The sequence below is a fragment of the Lepidochelys olivacea genome (genome assembly GCF_965140295.1).
Source record: "Lepidochelys olivacea isolate rLepOli2 genome assembly, chromosome: 14".
In the NCBI taxonomy this organism is placed as follows: Eukaryota; Metazoa; Chordata; order Testudines; family Cheloniidae; genus Lepidochelys; species Lepidochelys olivacea.
In genome coordinates, this window is record NC_140424.1 from 181,055 (window position 1) to 201,082 (window position 20,028).

At 42.1% G+C, this 20,028-nt stretch overlaps 1 protein-coding gene across 1 annotated transcript in view; it reads left to right on the forward strand.

The window, feature by feature from the left end:
• Window positions 1-20,028, forward strand: part of FASN (fatty acid synthase) — a 230,353-nt gene that overhangs the window by 45,137 nt on the left and 165,188 nt on the right. The window contains 5 exon segments of the mRNA XM_084646886.1: window positions 6,974-7,132; window positions 8,598-8,760; window positions 9,883-10,017; window positions 14,938-15,166; window positions 18,093-18,284. Of these exon segments, the coding sequence (XP_084503012.1) occupies window positions 6,974-7,132; window positions 8,598-8,760; window positions 9,883-10,017; window positions 14,938-15,166; window positions 18,093-18,284 (878 nt within the window).

Here is a 20,028-nt window from a genome sequence, read left to right on the forward strand (position 1 = left end):
CAAATGAGTAGTTTCTAGATATGATCTGATGATTTTCTTACGTGGCTCAACGCTTTTTATAGCATAGTTCCAGCCCTGTCTCTACTCTCCAGGAGAACAACTCAGACAGACAAAGGAGGAAGTTTTTTCCCAATTTTAAAAAGTTCTAGCCTTCCCATTGGCTCTTTTGGTCAGGTGCCCCTCCCTTCCTTTTACCTATTGATTTTTTAACCCTTTACATTTAAAGCAAGTAGAGAACAGCTATTAACAGGGATTTTATTGCTAACTGGCTGGTTTGGTGTCCAGAAGAGGGAACTATCCCCTCCCCTTCATTTATCACAGACACCCTGACATAAGCTCCCCCCCCCCTCCCTTCCCACACTCTGCAAAGCAAGTTTGCTAGGGGTTCCAAGGCAGAGGGCAGGAGCAGTGCGGCAGTGGAGGGAGGAGCACCTGAAGAGCAGGCACTTGATAGACTGCTGGGCAGCCACACAGCTGAAAGGGGATTTAGGTCTACACTTAAAACGCTACAGCTGCAGCTGTGCTGTTGTAGCATTTCAATGTGGACACTCACTACAGCAATAGGAGGGGTTTCATGGAAGCTAGGTTGGCAGAAGGATTCTTCGTGGGCATAGGTTGGCCTAGCTATGTCTCTCTGGGGTGTGGATTTGTCACACCCCAAGAGACTTAGCTATGCCGATGTATGCTTTCATTGCAGACCAGTCCTTAGTCTTCAGGGTGGGTCTTCTCTTACACCTGAGGTTAGATGCAATTAATGTGACTCTCTTCTGAGGGAGATGGAGGCACCCATCTGTCGTCCTGACATGGCATCCCAGGAGGTATGCTGCCTGCCAGGGCCCTGTATCCGCGACATTACGGAGGGATTGTTTAGGATCATGTGGCCCTCTGACTACTATGCCATGCTACTCATCCATGTGGGCACTAATGATACTGTGAGGTATGACTCTCAGCAGATCAGCAGTGACTCTGGGAGTAAGGGTGAAGGAGTTGGGAGCGCAGGTGGTGTTCTCTTCGATCCTTCTGGTAAAGGGTAGGGGCCCAGGCAGAGACAGATGCATCCTGGAGGTGAATGCCTGGCTGTGAGGATGGTGTCACCAGGAGGGCTTTGGCTTCCTTGACCACAGAATACTGTTCTGGGAAGAAGGACTACTAAGCAGAGATGGGGTCCACGTATTGAGGAAGGGGAAGAGCATATTTGGATACAGACTAGCTAACCTCATGAGGAGGGCTTTAAACTAGGTTCAAAGGTGGCAGGTGACCAAAGCCCACAGGTAAGTCAAAAACATGGAGGCCTGAGTGAAGGATCAGAATTTGGGGGGAGCATGTGCTGTTATAGCAGGGACAAGGGAGAGATAGGACAGAACTGGGGTGGGGGTTCGGAAATCAAATCAGTATCTTAGATGTCTGGATACTAATGCGAGAAGTATGGGGAATAAGCAGGAAGAACTTGAAATGCTAGTAAATAACCACAATTTTGACATAGTTGGCATTACAGAGACTTGGTGGGATAATATGCATGACTGGAATATTGGCATAGAAGGGTACAGCTTGCTCAGGAAGGACAGGGAGGGGAAAAAAGGGAGGTGTTGCCTTATTTATTAAAAATGGACTGAGGTTAAGATGGAAATCGGAGACAGACTTGTTGAAAGTATTTGGGTAAGGATAAAAGGGTAAAAAACAAGGATGATGTCATGGTAGGGGTCTACTATGGACCACCTAACCAGGAAGAAGAGGTGGGTGAGGCTTTTTTTAGGCAACTAACAAAATCATCCAAAGCACAGGACTTGGTGGTGATGGGGCACTTCAGCTACCCAAACACCTGTTGAAAAAATAACACAGCAGGACACAGATTATCCAACAAGTTCTTGGAATGCATTGGAGACAATTTTTTATTTCAGAAGGTGGAGAAAGCTACTGGGGGAGAGGCTGTTTTAGATTTTATTTTGACAAATAGGGAGGAACTGGTTGAGAATTTGAAAGTGGAAGGCAGATTGGGTGAAAGTGATTATGAAATGGTAGAGTTAATGATTCTAAGGAATGGTAGGAGAGAGAACAGCAAAATAAAGAGAATGGATTTCAAGAAGGCAGACTTTAGCAAACTCAGGGAGTTTGTAGGTAAGATCCCATGGGAAGCCAGTCTAAGCGGAAAAACAGTTGAAGACAGTTGGCAGTTTTTCAAAGAGTCATTGTTAAGGACACAAGAGCAAGCTATCCCACTGTGTAGGAAAGATAGGAAGTATGTCAAGAGACCACCCTGGCTTAACCAGGAGATCTTCAATGATCAAAAAAGAATCCTACAAAAAGTGGAAACTAGGTCAAATTACAAAGGATGACTATAAACAACACAAGTAAGTAGGGACAAAATTAGAAAGGCCAAGGCACAAAGCGAGATCAAACTGATTAGAAAAACAATGAGGAGTCCAGTGGCACCTTAAAGACTAACAGATTTATTTGGTTTACAGAGTAACAGCCGTGTTAGTCTGTATTCGCAAAAAGAAAAGGAGTACTTGTGTCACAAGCTTTCGTCAGTAAAAAAACCCACTTCTTCAGATGCATGGAGTGAAAATTACAGATACAGGCATAAATATACTGGGACATGAAGAGAAGAGAGATACCTTACAAGTGGAGAACCGATGCTGACAAGGCCAATTCGGTCAGGGTGCATGTGGTCCACTCCCAATAATTGATGAGGAGGTGTCAATCCCAAAAGAGGGAAAATTGCTTTTGTAGTGATCCAGCCACCCCCAGTCCCTATTCAAGCCCAAATTAATGGTGTTAAGTTTGCAAATGAATTGTAGCTCTGCAGTTTCTCTTTGAAGTCTGTTTTTGAAGTTTTTTTGTTGAGGGATGGATACTTTTAAACCTGTTATTGAATGTCCAGGGAGATTGAAGTGTTCTCCTAATGGCTTTTGTATGTTACCATTCCTGGTGTCTGATTTGTGTCCATTTATTCTTTTACGTAGAGACTGTTCGGTTTGGCCAGTGTACGTGGCAGAGGGGCATTGCTGGCACATGATAATATATATCACATTAGTAGATGTGCAGGTGAATGAGCCCCTGATGGTGTGGCTGATGTGGTTGGGTCCTCTGATGGTGTCGCTAGAGTAGATATGGGGACTGGGTAGGCAACGGGGTTTGTTACAGGGATTGGTTCCTGGGTTAGTGTTTCTGTGGTGTGTAGTTGCTAGTGAGTATTTGATTTGGGTTGCGGGGTGTCAGGGTTCCCTTCCCACTCTGAACTTTAGGGTACAGATGTGGGGACCCGCATGAAAGACCCCCTAAGCTTATTTCTACCAGCTTAGGTTAAAACTTCCCCAAGGCACAAATTCTCCCTTGTACCTTGGATTAGGTAAATGCTGCCACCACCAAGTGATTTAACAAAGAATCAGGGAAAGGACCACTTGGAGACCTATTCACCCCAAATATCCCCCCAAGCCCTACACCCCCCTTTCCTGGGGAGGCTTGAGAATAAACAAGATGAGCAGAGACCAGCCTTGGTTTTTTTAGGACACTAAAAAAAATCAGATTCTTAAAAAAAACAGAACTTTATTAGAAAGAAAAAAGGTAAAAAAAGCACTTCTGTGAAATTAGAATGGGAGATAATCGCACAGGGCAATTAGATTTAAAACACAGAGAATTTCCCTCTAGGCAAAACCTTAAAAGTTACAAAAAGAAAAACCAGGAATACACCTTCCTCTCAGCACAGAGAAAATCACAAGCCAAAACAAAAGATAATCTAATGCATTTCCTTGCTAAATATTTACTAAGGAGTTGGAGTGCTTGCTTTCTTGTTCTGTCTCTGGCAAAAGCCACACAGAACAGACAAAGCCCCCGCCCCTCCCCTCAGATTTGAAAGTATCTTGTCCCTCTATTGGTCCTTTTGGTCAGGTGCCAGCCAGGTTACTTGAGCTTCTTAACCCTTTACAGGTAAGATGTTTTTTGCCTCTGGCCAGGAGGGATTTTATAGTACAGTGTACAGACAGGTAGTTACCCTTCTCTTTATTTTTATGACAGGGGCTGTCTGTAAGTAAGGACTGGACTGGCTCCCAAGGTCTGTGAGAGTGAGGGATCGTTTTCCAGGATAGGTTGTAGATCGTTGATGATGTGCTGGAGAGGTTTTAGCTGGGGGCTGTATGTGATGGTCAGTGTTGTTCTGTTATTTTCCTTGTTGGGCCTGTCCTGTAGTAGACGACTTCTGGGTACCCATCTTGCTCTGTCAATCTGTTTTCTCACTTTCCCAGGTGGGTATTGTAGTTTTAAGAATGCTTGATAAAGATCTTGTAGGTGTTTGTCTCTGTCTGAGGGATTGGAACAAATGTGATTGTATCTTAGGGCCTGGCTGTAGACAATGGATCATGTGATGTGTCCTGGATGGAAGCTGGAGGCATGTAGGTAAGTATAGCGGTCAGTAGATTTCCAATATAGGGTGGTGTTTATGGGACCATCACTTATTTGCACTGTAATGTCCAGGAAGTGGATCTCTTTTGTGGACTGGTCCAGGCTGAGGTTGATGGTGGAGTGGAAACTGTTGAAATCCAGGTGGAATTCTTCAAGGGCCTCCTTCCCTTGGGTTCATATGATGAAGATGTCATCAATGTAGTGCAAGTAGAGGAGGGGCGCTAGGGGACGAGAGCTGAGGAAGCGTTATTCTAAGTCAGCCATAAAAATGTTGGCATACTGTGGGGCCATGTGGGTACCCATAGCAGTGTTGCTGACTTGAAGGTATAAGTTGTCCCCAAATCTGAAATGATTGTGGATGAGGACAAAGTCACAAAGCTCAGCCACCAGGTGTGCCGTGGCCTCATCAGAATTCTGCGTGGACTCCTCCTGACAATCAAAATAACAGACTGGACTTCTACATAGAGTGCTTCTGCAGACATGCACAGGCTGAAATTGTGAACAAACAGCATCACTTGCCCCATAACCTCAGCCGTACAGAATGCAATGCCATCCACAGCCTCAGAAACAACTCTGACGTTATAATCAAAGGGATTGACAAAGGAGGTGCTGAAGTCATCATGAACAGGTCAGATTAAGAACAGGAGGCTGCCAGGCAACTCTCCAACACCACATTCCACAGACCACTATCCTCCTATCCCACTGAGGAGTACCAAAAGAAACCACACCAGCTGCTCGAGAAACTTCCTGCTATAGCACAGTAACAAATCTACACAGACACACCCCTAGAGCCCTGACCAGGGGTACTGTATCTGCTACCCAAGATCCATAAACCTGGAAATACTGGATGCCCTATCATCTCAGGCATTGGCACTCTTACAGTGGGATTATCTAGCTATTTGGACTCTCTCCTCAGACCCTACGCTACCAGCACTCCTAGCTATCTTCGAGATACCACCGACTTCCTGAGGAAACTACAATGCATTGGTGATCTTCCTGAAAACACCATCCTGGTCACCATGGATGGAGAAACTCTTTACACCAATATTCCACATGAGGATGGACTACAAACTGTCAGGAACAGTATCCCTGATGAGGCTATGGCACACCTTGTGGCTGAACTTTGTGACTTTGTCCTCACCCATAACCATTTCAGATTTGGGGGCAACTTATACCTTTAAGTCAGTGGCACTGCTATGGGTACCCACATGACCCCACAGTATGCCAAAATTTTTATTGCTGATTTAGAACAACACTTCCAAGAACAGGGTAGGCCCATTACTCAATGAGGAGGGGAAAAACAATAACAGAAAATATGGAAATGGCAGAGGTGCTTAATGATTTCTTTGTTTCAGTTTTCACCAAGAAGGTTGGTGGTGATTGGACGTCTAACAAAGTGAATACTAGTGAAAATGAGGTAGGATCAGAGGCTAAAATAGGGAAAGAACAAGTTAAAAATTACTTAGACAAATTAGATGTCTTCAAGTCACCAGGGCCTGATAAAATGCATCCTAGAATACTCAAGGTGCTGACTGAGGAGATATCTGAGCCATTAGTGATTATCTTTGAAAAATCGTGGAAGATGGGAGAGATTCCAGAAGACTGGAAAAGGGCAAATATAGTGCCAATCTATAAAAAGGGAAATAAGGATAACCCGGGGAATTACAGACCAGTCATCTTAACTTCTGTACTCGGAAAGATAATGGAGCAAATAATTAAGCAATCAATTTGCAAACATCTAGAAGATAATAAAGTGATAAGTAACAGTCAGCAGGGATTTGTCAAGAACAAATCGTGTCAAACCAACCTGATAGCTTTCTTTGACAGGGTAACAAGCCTTGTGGATAGGGCGGAAGCAGTAGAATCATAGAATATCAGGGTGGGAAGGGACCTCAGGAGGTCATATAGTCCAACCCGCTGCTCAAAGCAGGACCAATCCCCAATTTTTGCCTCAGATCCCTAAATGGACCCCTCAAGGATTGAACTCACAACTCTGGGTTTAGCAGGCCAATGCTCAAACCACTGAGCTATCTTTTTGAACATCTTGTCAATCTCCTCCTATGGGCACTGAGCTGTGTGTATATTGGGAGTGTGGACTGATATTGAGAAAATAATAGCTGAGATAATTCAGGGAGACAATAACTTACTGGTAGAAATGAGCCTCTTTGGCTAGGGAGTCTCTTTTAAGGCTTCCCCTGGCCTGGAAGACTGCAGCTGGAACAACATGAGCCTTTTTGTCTAGGGTGCCTCCATTTTCTGCACATTTAATAGTACACAATTTGCAAGCACACATTTCTGACTCAAAAAAGTGGGAGCTTCTGTGGTACTTAAAAAGATTTGTCATAAAACAGTGCTCAGTCCACTGAAAGTCTTCTATTAATTTCTGTGGGTTTTAGAGAAATCATCATTATTATTAATATTGCTATGCTATGTTTGCAAAATATAACTTTTAGTAGGATAATAGTTGACATGTATTTAATAGAATTGGTTGCTTTGAATAAGACTTGCTTGCTGTCTTCAAACAAAATATATTTTTTCTTTTTAACTAGTATATGTTTTTATATACTTTGTATAGGCTTCAAGAAGAGCTAACAACACTGAAAACAAGCTGGGATTCTCATCTAGCTCAGATCTCCAAAGAGACTGTTTCTAAAGACCTTCAAATTCAGTCATTGCATGAGGAGGAGGAGAAGCTGAGGGCAGAATTGGCCAGATTCCAGCAGGATATAGAAAGGTAAAGGATTCTAAGAGATTGCTAAACCTTTGACCCCTTAATGATTTTGTGTAGGGATAAATATTTAGAGTGGGTATTTTAAAAGCTCTCAGGATATGTCTACACTTTAGCTGGGAGCGAGCCTTCCAGCCCAGGTGGACAGACTTGCACTGGGGAGCTCAAGCTAGCACCCTAAAAATAGCACTGTGAATGCTGTAGCTTCAGCAAAGACATGAGCTGGCCACCCCAGCTCAGACCCAGGGGGTCAGATGGGCTTGAGACCCTGAGCTGCAGCCCAAGATGCAGCATCCACACTGCTATTTTTAGCACGCTAGCTCAAGCCCCCACTAGTGCAATTCTGTCTATCTGGACTGGGAGGCTTGCTCCCACTTGCAGTGTAGACATACCCCAAGTGATTGGACCTACCCTTGGTGCCATTTAAATCAATGGGAGTTTTGGCATTGATTTCAGTGGGAGCAGCATTTAGTCAATGCTGAGTGCTCTGGAAAATCCCACCCTTAAATTTGATTCTTTTACTTTCCCCTATCAACCATGTGTCCTGGTTCACCCGAGTGTCAATTATATTCCATTCTCAATGTGTCTCATTCTCCTTTTCTGTTATATTACAAATGGAGGAAAAATCACAGTTGATTAGTACTTCAATCATCCTGGAATTTCTCTATGTTGTTCTCTCCATTTTTGTTTAACCAGAGTCCTATTCCGTTTCCCACAACCTAGTTTGTTTCCATGGTTGTAATTTCTTCTCATTTTATTTACCCATTCAGCTAACAAATTTTTGCCATTTTTAATTCATTTCTACAAGTTGATTTACTATTCATGAATACTATACTCCTACCTTGTTATCTACAGTCCCTTTTCCCATTTCTTGTATAATACCAGTATTCATTTCAGCTGTATATATAACTATCTTCTTTAACAGGTTTCAGAGTTAACTATCTTCATGACACATTAGTCTTTCCTCTGTGCCTCCTTTGTGATACATTATCCTTTAGGATCTTCCATCCTTCATTTACTTCTTTCCCCATTAATACTTCTGTTCATGGGACCTCCAATAGTTCCCTTCATTTCTCCAGTTGTTCTTTATGGAATTGGTATAACTTTGACTAACTACTTTGTAATTTTCTTTCTCAGATTTGTAAATTTACCAATTGATTGGTATTTACTCCAAGAGTTCTCCTTTACTATCAATACCTTAATTAGCTCCCCTCCAAGTCCATATAAAATCCAAAATTGCCTCTCCTCAGATTGTCTTCCACACTCTTTGAAACAATAAGTTGCCCTCTACAGAGTTCAAAATGTTAGTTAATTACCCATTGTATGTTTCAGTAATTAAAATCTCCCTTCAGCACCAGAGCCTGAGACATAGGACATACTATGTTGTTTCCCCAGTTTGATGGTCTCTTAGTAACCAAACTAGAAATTCAGGGAACGGGAAAAAAACATTCACATTGGTCCTCTGTCATAGGTATAAGCAGCAACTGTCTCTGGCAGCAGAACGAGAGCAGATTCTGGAACGGGCTAAAGTGCAAGCAGAACTGGACTGGCAGCGGCGCTGTGAAAATGCTGAAAGAAATCAATATCACAAATCAGAGGATCTAATACAGAGCCTGTCAACAGCAAGGGACCAGGTCATTATTACATCAAATTGGCTTTCGTCTGTACTGAGTGGTTTCATCAGCACAGGGGGCTGGACTTGATGACTCTCAAAGTCCCTTCCAGCCTTACATTTCTGTGATTCTACAGACTACTCAGTTGGATTTAAAATAATAAAAAAGATACCCTGTCCAAGGCTGTAGGTACCTTAACATCATTAATAAAACAATAAATAAAATCCCAGCAGCATTAAAGTAATCATTTCAACAGGAATTCAGACAGCCAGACACCTACAAATACTCTTTTCTACTCCTTCATCATTATGGGAAGCTTACTTTCAGAACTCTCCCCTGATCCTATCGAACAGATTTATTTTGCAGTGTTTCCAGGAAGTCACCCAAATTCGGGATATTTTGGATCAATTGGGGGGAGCAAGTGCTAGGTCTCGGAGCCCTCATGGAGAACACTCTGCCAGCCACCCTTTCCTCTTTTCTAATGAAAGGGGTTCAGGTTGAACACCCCAGCTGTGTCAGTATGGCATGGAAAGAGAGGCGATTCCTCATGAACATAAACTCCACCTGGAAACCAATGGGGAGCCAGTGTAGATCTCAGAGCACTGCTGTCATATTCTTCCAGCAATATGCCCTGCTCATAAAGCAAGCCATTGGATTTTGCACCAGCTTCAGTCTCTGAATGGTTTTAAAGTGCAGTCCCATGTAGAGTAGACTACATTGCAGACACCCTTCTTGTTCAGAGATTTTACAGAATGTACTGGTGATGGTTATCAATGGCCAGTTGCCAAGTAACCACATGGGTATAATGAAATGACCTGTTTACTATTTTAAAATGTAAACAGTAATCCTGGTGTTTTATTACACCATTCTGTATCCCAAGTGTTTTATAGACATTAATGAATGTCTGTGAGGCAAATCATTATTATTGTCACTATTTCACGGGTTAGGAAGTTGAGGCACCGGGAAGTTAAGTGACTTTTTCAGGGTCACACAGGAGGTCTGTGGCAGACCCAGAAATAGCAAACATTTCAAAACACGTTTCTTGATTTCCTGTCATGTGATTGAACCAGAAGACCATTGTTCGTCCCTTCTAATAGCTCTATACAGTCTGCACTTAAGACACAGTAATTTTGTGTTTTGTAGGTTATAGCTCAGCTACAAGAGAAGGAACAGAAGCTGTGTGAAATGGAAACAGTCCTGTCTGCTTTGACCTTTGAAAGAGACCAAGCAGTGCACGCACTTCAGAAACATGGTATATTGCCTGAAGGAGAGAAACAGGTTAGACAACACTTACTGCCTTGTCTTGGGTTGAATTCATTCTGATACAACCAGCTATGTGGGGCTTGTCTTCACTAAATTTTTATACCTCAAGTTAATTGATTACATGTTAATTTGCGGTACAAACATTTGTAGCCTGGAACAAATGTATAGGGGGTGTCTACACTAGCCTTTACAAATGTGTTAAGTATGTGTACCCATGGTCAAAACAATGTATATCATAGAAGATATTTCATTTAACAGATGTAATGTATGCACTGGAAAGGACTGTTACAGACTCCAAAAATTCCATTTGGGATATTATCCTTTAAAGGAAAATGCAGTGATTAATGCTAACATCTTAGGTAACTAAGGACTAGATTATAATTGGCCTTATTCAGTCATGGAATGGACCCTCTTTTACTCTCCTGTTTGGTCCTGCTCAGATTGTGATTCTGGCCATAGGAAGGACAGAAGAGGCTACTCTTTCACTACTTTGAACAAGTGGACAGGGATGTGGAGGAGACCTGACTGCCCCAACCACTCACTGGCCAAAGTATTATGCCAGGTGTACGGGGGAGGTAAACTACCCCAAGAAAAGGGGCGAAGTAACTTTCTTCTTTCTCAGAGCAAAGGAGGAACAGAGAACGAATTGTGATTCTCTGTTCTGCTCCGGGGTTGGCACAGTGCGGATTTTAAGTTTATGTTAGTCTTAAATGAATATTTTAAAAATATATGAAATTGCAAAATCTTTTTAGAATGCCTGCTGCTTTTTGAATATCTCAGGGTATGTCTTCACTATCCGCCGGATTGGCGGGCAGCGATCAATCCACCAGGGATTGATTTATCGTGTCTAGTCTAGATGCAATAAATTGATCCTCGCACGCTCTCCCATCGATTCTTGTACTCCAGCGCCGTGAGAGGCGCAAGTGGAGTCGACGGGGCAGTGGCAGCAGTCAACTCACCACGGTGGAGACACCATGGTAAGTCGATCTAAGTACGTCGACTTCAGCTACGTTATTCATGTAGCTGAAGTTGCGTAACTTAGATCAATCCTCCCCATCAGTGTAGACCAGGGCTAAATTACTGTCTTCCGTTAAGAGCTGCCATTTTACTAAATCATCTCAGCAGGAAGTCCAATTTGCAAACATAGGGTTCAGTTGCAAATGTACTTTAGCACAATGGGACTTAGGGCAATAGTCATCATCCCATCCCGAGTCTGGGGGGTGGAGCCGCCCAAAGAGGAGAAAAATACCTGCCAACATACTTGGTGCACGGGGTTGCAGTGCCACTCAAATTTGGCCCAGATGCCCCCAATGCCACTCAAATTTGGGGTGTCCCAGTAAGTAATCTGGATCCCCTTTTCTGGTTGCACTCATGGCTTAAACATTGGTAGGGCTGGGCCTGCTTTCCAGAATATTGGTGTGTCCTTGTCCCCCATGAGCCCATATAGCCCAGCGCCTATGCACGGAAGAATGATTCTCTGCTGAGTTTTCCCTGAATCATAGAAGTATTGGACTGGAAGGGACCTCAAAAGGTCATAGTCCCATGTACTCAAGGCAGGACTATGTAATAACTAGATCATTCCTGACAGGTGTTTGTCTAATCTGTTTTTAAAAACCTCCAATGATGGAGATTCCACAACTTCCCTAGGCAATTTGTTACTGTACTTAACTACCGTTACAGGAAGCCTTTCCTAATGTTCAACCTACACCTCCCTTGCTGCAATTTAAGCCTATTGCTTCTTGTCCTATCCTCAGAGGCTAAGGAGAACAATTTTTCATCCTCTTCCTTCTAAGAACCTTTTATGTACTTCATGCCCCCCCTCAATCTTCTCTTCTCCAGACTAAACAAACCAATTTTTTTCAATATTTCCTCATAGGTCCTATTTTCTAGACATTTAATCATTTTTGTTGCTCTTCTCTGGACTTTCTCCAATTTGTCCAGACCTTTCGTGATAGGTAGCACTCAGAACTGGACATAATACTTCAGTTGAGGCCTAATCAGCACGGAGTAGAATGGAAGAATTACTTCTTGTGTCTTGAGTACAACACTCCTGCAGAATGTTTGCTTTTTTTTGCAACAGTGTGCTCCACTATGACCCCCAGATCCCTTTCCACAGTACTCCTTCCTAGCCAGTCATTTCCCATGTATGTGTACAACTGATTGATTGTTCCTTTCTAGGTGGAGTACTTTGCATTTGTCCTTATTGAATTTCATCCTATTTATATCAGATCATTTCTCCAGATTTGTCCAGATTATTTTGAATTTTAATCCTATCCTCCAAAGCACTTGCAACCCCTCCCAGCGTGGTATCATCTGCAAACTTTATAAGTATACTGTCTATCCTTGAGTGGCACTGCGACCCCATGCACCAGGTATGATGGAGGTATGGCAGGTATTTTCTCCTACTATGGGGCTTTGCCCCCGGACTTCCATTATAGAGGGCTCTGCCGCTTGTACCTCTGACCTCTGGGCCACACCAAAAATTTTACAAGGAATCATTCCTTTTGAGGATCTTAGGACGAATGTACTATATTTTCCTCAATTTATTTCTGCAGTTAGTTAGAAAAACAGATTATAAGTGAAAGTTAGTTTGTGTTTTCATTAGGTAATAATATGGTTTTAAAATTTGTTGTGGACATAGATGAAGTGGTTGCCTCCTCCCCAGTCCCTTTCTCATATCCTGTGCTTTTAATCTTATATTAATATGGCATTGTGGCTGTCCTTGAAGGACTGTATATTTCCTGTCCCTTGTTGAAGTAAAGTGGCCTTTTAGTATTTGCAAAATCATTCTTGCTGCCTTCTGTCCTTGAAGATTGTAGTCCACAGATACTTGACTCTGGCCCAGCTCATATATGACCAGAAATAGAAAGCAGGCACATAAATTGTATTTGGACAGAGATTTGGCTTCTTGTTTGAATATTTCAGTGGAAGGAATTATAATGTTCAGGGAATAATTTTTGCCTTTGAATGGCATGTGCTAAAGACCCAAAAGAAATTAAATTCTGTTGGAAATATTAAAAAATTACTATTTTATAAGTTTCATTGTGATGAGGTAGACAGAAAGATCATCCCACTGCTGGAGGTAACAGTCAAAGGACAGGCTTGTCATGTGTATTTACATAATTATGCCACCTATGACTGTATAAAAGTTTGGAAGACTGTCGAGAATCCCAGATTGAGAGAACAGAAGGAAAATGTGAAAATATTCCAGAGGAAAACATTTTTGTGGTTGCTGTACTCTAAATGGGGAAGCAGGCAATAAGGAGTCTTTCAGCAGTGCTTAATTATGCTGTAAATATTAAAATGGAATAAACTGGACACAAAAAACCATCATGTGGTGAAGAAATCTGCAGGTAGGATTTAGAACATTGGGAAGAGACTGGTCTATTAGAATATTGAAGAAGGATGGAGAACCATATCCCCAGCATATTTTTTCATAATGTAGCTGTATATCTAATACGAATAAGCAAGATAATACATATTTCCAAGATACATTCAGTTTGTGCATTAATTTTGGACTTTCATTTTTTTTTCTACTTTCACATTTTATATTGTGTTAAGGACTGCAGTGCAGTAGAATAGGATATCCCAAGCATAGTTGAATCCCTAAACACTACTTTCTGGCTATATGTGTAACTTTCAACACCTCCACCATCTGTAATACTGATCCCTGCTTTAGGTTTAAATCCTTCTAAAGAACTTGCAAATCACTGAGAAATGTGAAAAATTCCTTGGGGCTGGACAGGAGATTTCTGACTTTGCTAATATCTGTTGCTTCACCCCATTGAGATTTTGGCAGAACTGTATTCATAATAGGCCTTTCTGAAGGATGAAAGTGAAGAATGTATTGTGGTTCTAGGGGCAGATCCTCAGCTGGTGTAAATTGTCATAGCTCCATTGAAGTCAGTAGATCTATGGCAGTTTTCAGCTGCTGAGAATCTATCCCTTTAGGTTACACAAACAACCTTAACTCTGGCCCCACATCAATACTCATCGTTGCCTGTCCAACAACAACTTGTTTACACCCAACATACCACAGTGTCATAACATGTCTAATATGGACCACAAACCTTCTGCTGCAGACCACCTCTCATTCATCACATATGAGCCACAAACCCAGATGCGAGCACTCCCCAACTTCAATACTTAAATTTTACATTCTCATAACATTTCATATAAATATCATATAATAGCATAATTAAACCAAGCATTTTGTTACATTTATTAATCTTATGCTTTCTCAAAAATTCTCCTCTGGCAGAAATTTCTCTACACAAGAAATTTCAGGTGGAAGGAATTTGTTTTGAGGAAGTAGTAGGGTGAGGGGACAAAACTGGGCTGACTATGGAAAGCTAGTTACTGTGTAACCTTTCTTATAGAGTCACTTCAGCAACTTTATAAGAAAGTGCAAACTGCATAGCCATATATATCTGAAACTCACCTGACTTTCTATTCATACTGGCTGCTTTTATTTTTCCCTCATTTTAAGTTGACTGCAATAATTATTACTGAGCTATTTTCAGTGTTACATTTCTGTTTACATTTGTAATTTTTCCCTTTCTGCCTCTGAGAGACACTATACCCATCTGTGCAAAACGTTCTCTCTTGTCTCTGCTTTTGATGAAGGACCCTATTTAAATAGAAACTCCATTGAATAGAGAGGGAAAGAGGGTATTCCTGTCAGTTAAACTGATCTACGTTTTCTTTCAGTCATTTTAATAAATCTGACCACAGTTCTAACTGTTGTACTTTTCTCTCAGGTAACTCCCAGAGTTACCTGATTATTTTCCTCTTTCAGCTGTTCTCTTCCCATATGATCTTAATACTGTACTTTTTAACCTTGAGCAGATTATTATTTGCTGTGTTTGGAAGACACAAGACCCTGGTTTGTCTCCATCATTGATAACAACATGATGTCACTGTTTTATTTTTCAGACGTTTCTAGGTGATAATAAAGGAGTTCTTGGAAAAGATTTTCCTGCCAGAGAGATCCAAAGGCTAAAGGAACAGAACACCAGCCTGCGGGCTGCTGTTGCAGAAATGAGGAAAGAAATGGAGACTCTCAGTGATCAGACACCATCTTCGTTCCCCAGGAAAGAAAAGATACAATACAGACAGCAAACTGCCACTGATGCTAAGGCTTCTACAGTCATATTTACTCCTGGTAATATAGAGAACTGGGTTGAAAGTGCTACTGTGCAGCAGATGTGTATGGCATTTCACATTTTCCTCTTAAGTCACAGCTCTTGCCTTAGAATACCATTTTCATCTTATTTAACAGAAATACTAGTTATAAACAAGAAAAAATATTTTAGAATGTATCCCTTTAATTAATATTATCTGTCTATATTTTGAAACATTTTAGTATCACAGGTTACATTTTTCTTTTCCTTTTCACCTTACCTGTGAGAGGTGTATTTTAAATACTCATCACTCAGCAGGAAACCCAGAGAAGAATACATGGGTTATGAATGAACCAATACGTTACAGGGGGAACTGGTAGCAACCATTATAGTTAAGATTGGCCAGTTATTTCTGTTCGCAACCCCCAGCTCATTACTTGCTGAAAATTTAACCATTCGAGATACAGTTTTGCAGGCATAGTCCCTACCAAAAATTTTCTAAAATAAAGTTGGGCCAAAATTGTTCACTTTTTTGAGTATAAGGAGAATGAAAACTACAATTTCCCCTTCATAAAGAAATTCTTGTGACCCTTTTTGAACTTTGGGAAGGAAAGATGACTGTAATTTGATAGGGAAATAACCATCCCAAAAGAGAAGCATTTGAATGTTTTGGTGAAAATTTGACCATTTTTGAGCCTTTTAATGGCCCTTTTGCACATGCATGGTACAATTGGTATGGATTTTTTAAACACTTTTTTTTTGCCAATAATCTAAACATGTGCAGCTGAACTGCATATTGGCTCACTGCACATGCCTCACTTAGCTAAACATTCAACTTCTGAGTCCTCTGAATTACTCCAAAGCCAGCCTAGACCATTTTCTGGATCTGAGAAAACCAGACAGACCCAGCAAAGTAGATCCTCCTGCACCTGCTGCATTCCCCTCCAAAATGGCTGTTTATTCTGTCCTAACTTCGAGATTTCATTGTGAATAGTTATGAATAGTTAAGAATAGTTAACACAGTTATTTTAAACCTTGCAGTGCTAATTATTATGTGCAGAGGTGTTCATTAGACGTAAACTCTTACTTTACCTATTAATTTATACTCTGTTAGTGAAACAATTTGATTAATCAGTTCAATCAAAGATTTCTATCCATTAATTCTAAAGGACACTTCTCTCTTCAAGCTTCTATGCTCGTTCTGATATGTGCATATAGTTCTTCCCTGCTAATAGCTGAAGACAATACCATTGGGCCTTTTTGTTGATGCCATCCTCCTATATATAAAAAGTTTGCAGCTGCCAGAGCTCAGTTCTTTCTGTTTCCAGCAGTTGGAGGATATGGTACTCTTGTCAGCTGATTCAAGGTGGTACTGAGGGGTACTGAAGGAATTAGCTGAAGAAATCTTGGTGCCACTGGCAATAATATTTACGAACTTATGGATGACAGAGAGGTCCCAGAAGACTGGAGAAGGGCTAACATGGTGCCCATTTACAAAGAGGGGGAAAAGGAGAAGCCAGGGAACTACAGACCAGTCAGCCTGACTCTGATACCTGGGAAGCTATTAGAGCAATGTATAAAACATTCAATTTGCGAATACCTGGAGGATGAAGAGGTGATCACTAGCAGCCAGCATGGATTTATCAAGAACAAATCATGCCAAATCAGCTTGATTTCCTTCTTTGACAGGGCAACTGATTTGGTGGATGGGGGAATGTGGTGGACATAATATACCTGGACTTCAGCAAGGCTTTTGAGACAGTCCCATGTGCCATTCTGATAAGTAAGCTGAAGAAATGCAGGTTTGACAGAACTACCACTAAGTGGATACATAATTGGTTAAACAACTGCAAACAAAGAGTAACTATTAATGAAATGATGTTGGATTGGAAGGATATCTCAAGTAGGATTCCACAGGAATCTGTTCTGAGTCCAGTGTTGTTTAACATTTTTATTATTGAGCTGGATGTAGATATAGAGAGCACAGTGATCAAGTTTGCAGATGACACAAACCTGTGGGGGCCGCCAACACTTTGGAGGATAGAGCTAAAATTTAGAGGGATCTTGATAAATTGGAGAACTGGTCTATGGACAACAAAGTGAAATTCAACAAAGACAAATGTAAGGTGCTACGCCTCGGGAAGAAAAATCAAATGCACAAATAAAGAATGGGGAGAAACTGGCATGGCAGCAGCACTGCTAAGAAGGATCTGGGAGCTGTCGTGGATCACCACCTCAACATGAGTCAGCAATGCGATGCTGTTGCAAAAAAGCAAATACAATTTTAGGTTGCATTAACAGAGGCATAGCATGAAAGTCATGGGAGGTGATAGTACTGCTCTACTCGGCGCTGGTTAGGCCTCAGCTGGAGGACTGTGTCCAGTTTTGGTCACCAGTGTATAGAAAGGATGGAGAGAAACTGGAAAGGATCCAGAGGTGAGCAACAAAGATGATCAAAGGGATGGAATGTAACCCATATGAGCAAAGTCTGAAGGAAATGTCTCTCTTTAGTTTGAAAAAGAGGAGCTTAAGGAGGATATGTTTGCAGTCTTCAAATACTTGAAAGGCTGCAATAAAAAAGATGGCGAAACATTCTCCTTTTTCCACAAAAGGCATTGGATTCAAACTACAGCATAGCAGATTTAGATTAAATCTCAGGAAAAATTTCCTAACTGGTAAGAACAGTAGGACAATGGAACAGACTGCCTAGGGAGGCTATGGAAGCTCCTTCACTGGAGGTTTTCAAAAGGAGGCTGGATAGCCATCTGCCTTGGATGGTTTAGACACAACAAATCCTGCACTTTGGCAGGGGTTAGACTAAGATGACCCTTGCGATCCCTTCTAACTCTAGAATTGTATGATTGGATAAAAGCAAATTCTCTAGCAAGTGGTCTGCCAAACTCACTATGATTTAATTGCTTGTTTAAGTTAAAATACCTTTTCCAAGATCTTTTTTTATGTTTATAGATTATGTTCAATCCTTGGAAGAGGAAATAAGAAAGTTAAAGCACAAATGCTGGATAATGGAAGAGCAACTAGAAAAGGCATCTAAGTTTCCCAGAAAATCATCTGCTCCTTCTCATGACCCATCCAGCACTCAGCACCACTCAGCTCCACCCATCACTCAGCTCCACACCCACAATTTCAATGAAACTTATGGTAAGAGAAACATGTTTCAGCATTAATTTCCACTAGGATCCAGCTGATGCCTCCCTGCCATGTGGCCTTGGAGGAGAACTGCAAAGGAGAACCAGCCTGAGACTCCTGCTGGTAGGAGCAGAAACAGCCAAAGCATACTTTGGGCCCTCTTGACATTCCAGTTAAAACTGTTCTCAGACTTTTTCTCTGCCCTGTGCTGATTGGCTGTTTGCTCCAACCTACTGCTCCTCTATACCCTCCCTCACATCCTCCTCACTTCTGCTTCACTCCACACCTGCCCTTCCTGCCCCCTGATGTAGTCATATCATATAATTTTATTTTCCTGGAATTTAGCAGTGTTTATTTAAAATTTAATAAACAGGCAAAGAGGAGTGTAAAAAATTAACTTCACAGTTTTCTAGGTGAATATCCGGGTTAATATTGGGGAACAGGAAGAGAGAAAAAGTCAACAAATAGAGAAAAGTAAGAGTATATTGTTTATGAAATCATTATCTCCATTCCCCATTGGACAAATAAAACTTATTTTTAAAACAAAAATAGTTTACTTTTGGTGACTTTCACAGTTGCACTGAGGCCTCTTATATTAAGTATGAATTCCAAAAGTCCTAGGGAGTCCTAGGGAGTGTAGGAAAAGTGTCTTTTCCAAGGCTTGTTTTCCTGAAGTCTCGGACATGTCCCTGGGCCCAGCTACTCACACAGACTATCGCTGAGGTCTGTGGGTGGTGGGTAAGGGGTGCCCGGTGAGAAGAGGGAAGGTCCCCAATACTCATGGATCCCAAAATCATTATCTTTCCTGTTACAGAGGTGGCACAGGGGCAGGATCCCAGTCACTGACTTGCAAACAGCAGGGGGGCTGCCATTATCCTCCTCCCCACATTGTGTGCTCTGGAGCTCTGCTCCTCAGAGACACAGGGAGATTAGAACAATCTGTTCCTGGCCCAGGGGCAGGCAGGAGCTCTGCCTGGTAGGTGCAGTGGATGGGGTTTTGTGCTCTGGGGCTCCTCTCCAGATCATGACATGTCCCCAGACCGAGCTGCTCACAGGGGCTATCATAAAGGGGAAATGGGTGGGGGTGGCAGGGAGAGGGGTGTCTGGGAGGGAGAGGGGTACCTGATTTGGTGGCAGGGGGAGGAGGTGTCGGATGGGGGAAGGGGAGCCCAGCATTCATGGGGGGAAGTTGAAGAGAGAGATACCTGGTGGGTGGGGGTGGTGGATAGGGGAAGTGGACTGGTGGAGAGAGATGGGCTTCCTGGTACCCACAGAGGGAGGGGGAATAGGGGTCTGGAAGTGGGGAGGGAGATAGGGATGCGGGGAGCAGAGAGGAGTCTTTGCCCTGGGCCGTGCTGAAGGGCTGGGGTCAGGAGAGGGCCAGTACTCACCAGGTGCAGCCTTCCACTCCTTTTGGCCTATCACTGCAGCAGTCAGTGGTCTTAGCAGGCTCCCTGCCCATCTTATGCAGCTACACCGGTCACCAACTGGCAGTTACCCTCCCCTGTGCAGGTGCACTGTGCTTTCTGCTATGGAGTCTGCAAACAGGCATGGGGAGTTTGAGCAGGTACAAAATCCAGGTAGAAAATGGAAAAATCTGAATACTGGATTTTTCAAAACCTGCAGTTTTTTGGAGGGTAAAACCTGAAAACAAAGGGCACTACTTATAATGATGACACTCTCTCCATTCCAGTAGTATCTCAGGAGGATATTAAACAACTGCTACTAAAGTAGACATTTTTAAATTAGCAGGTCC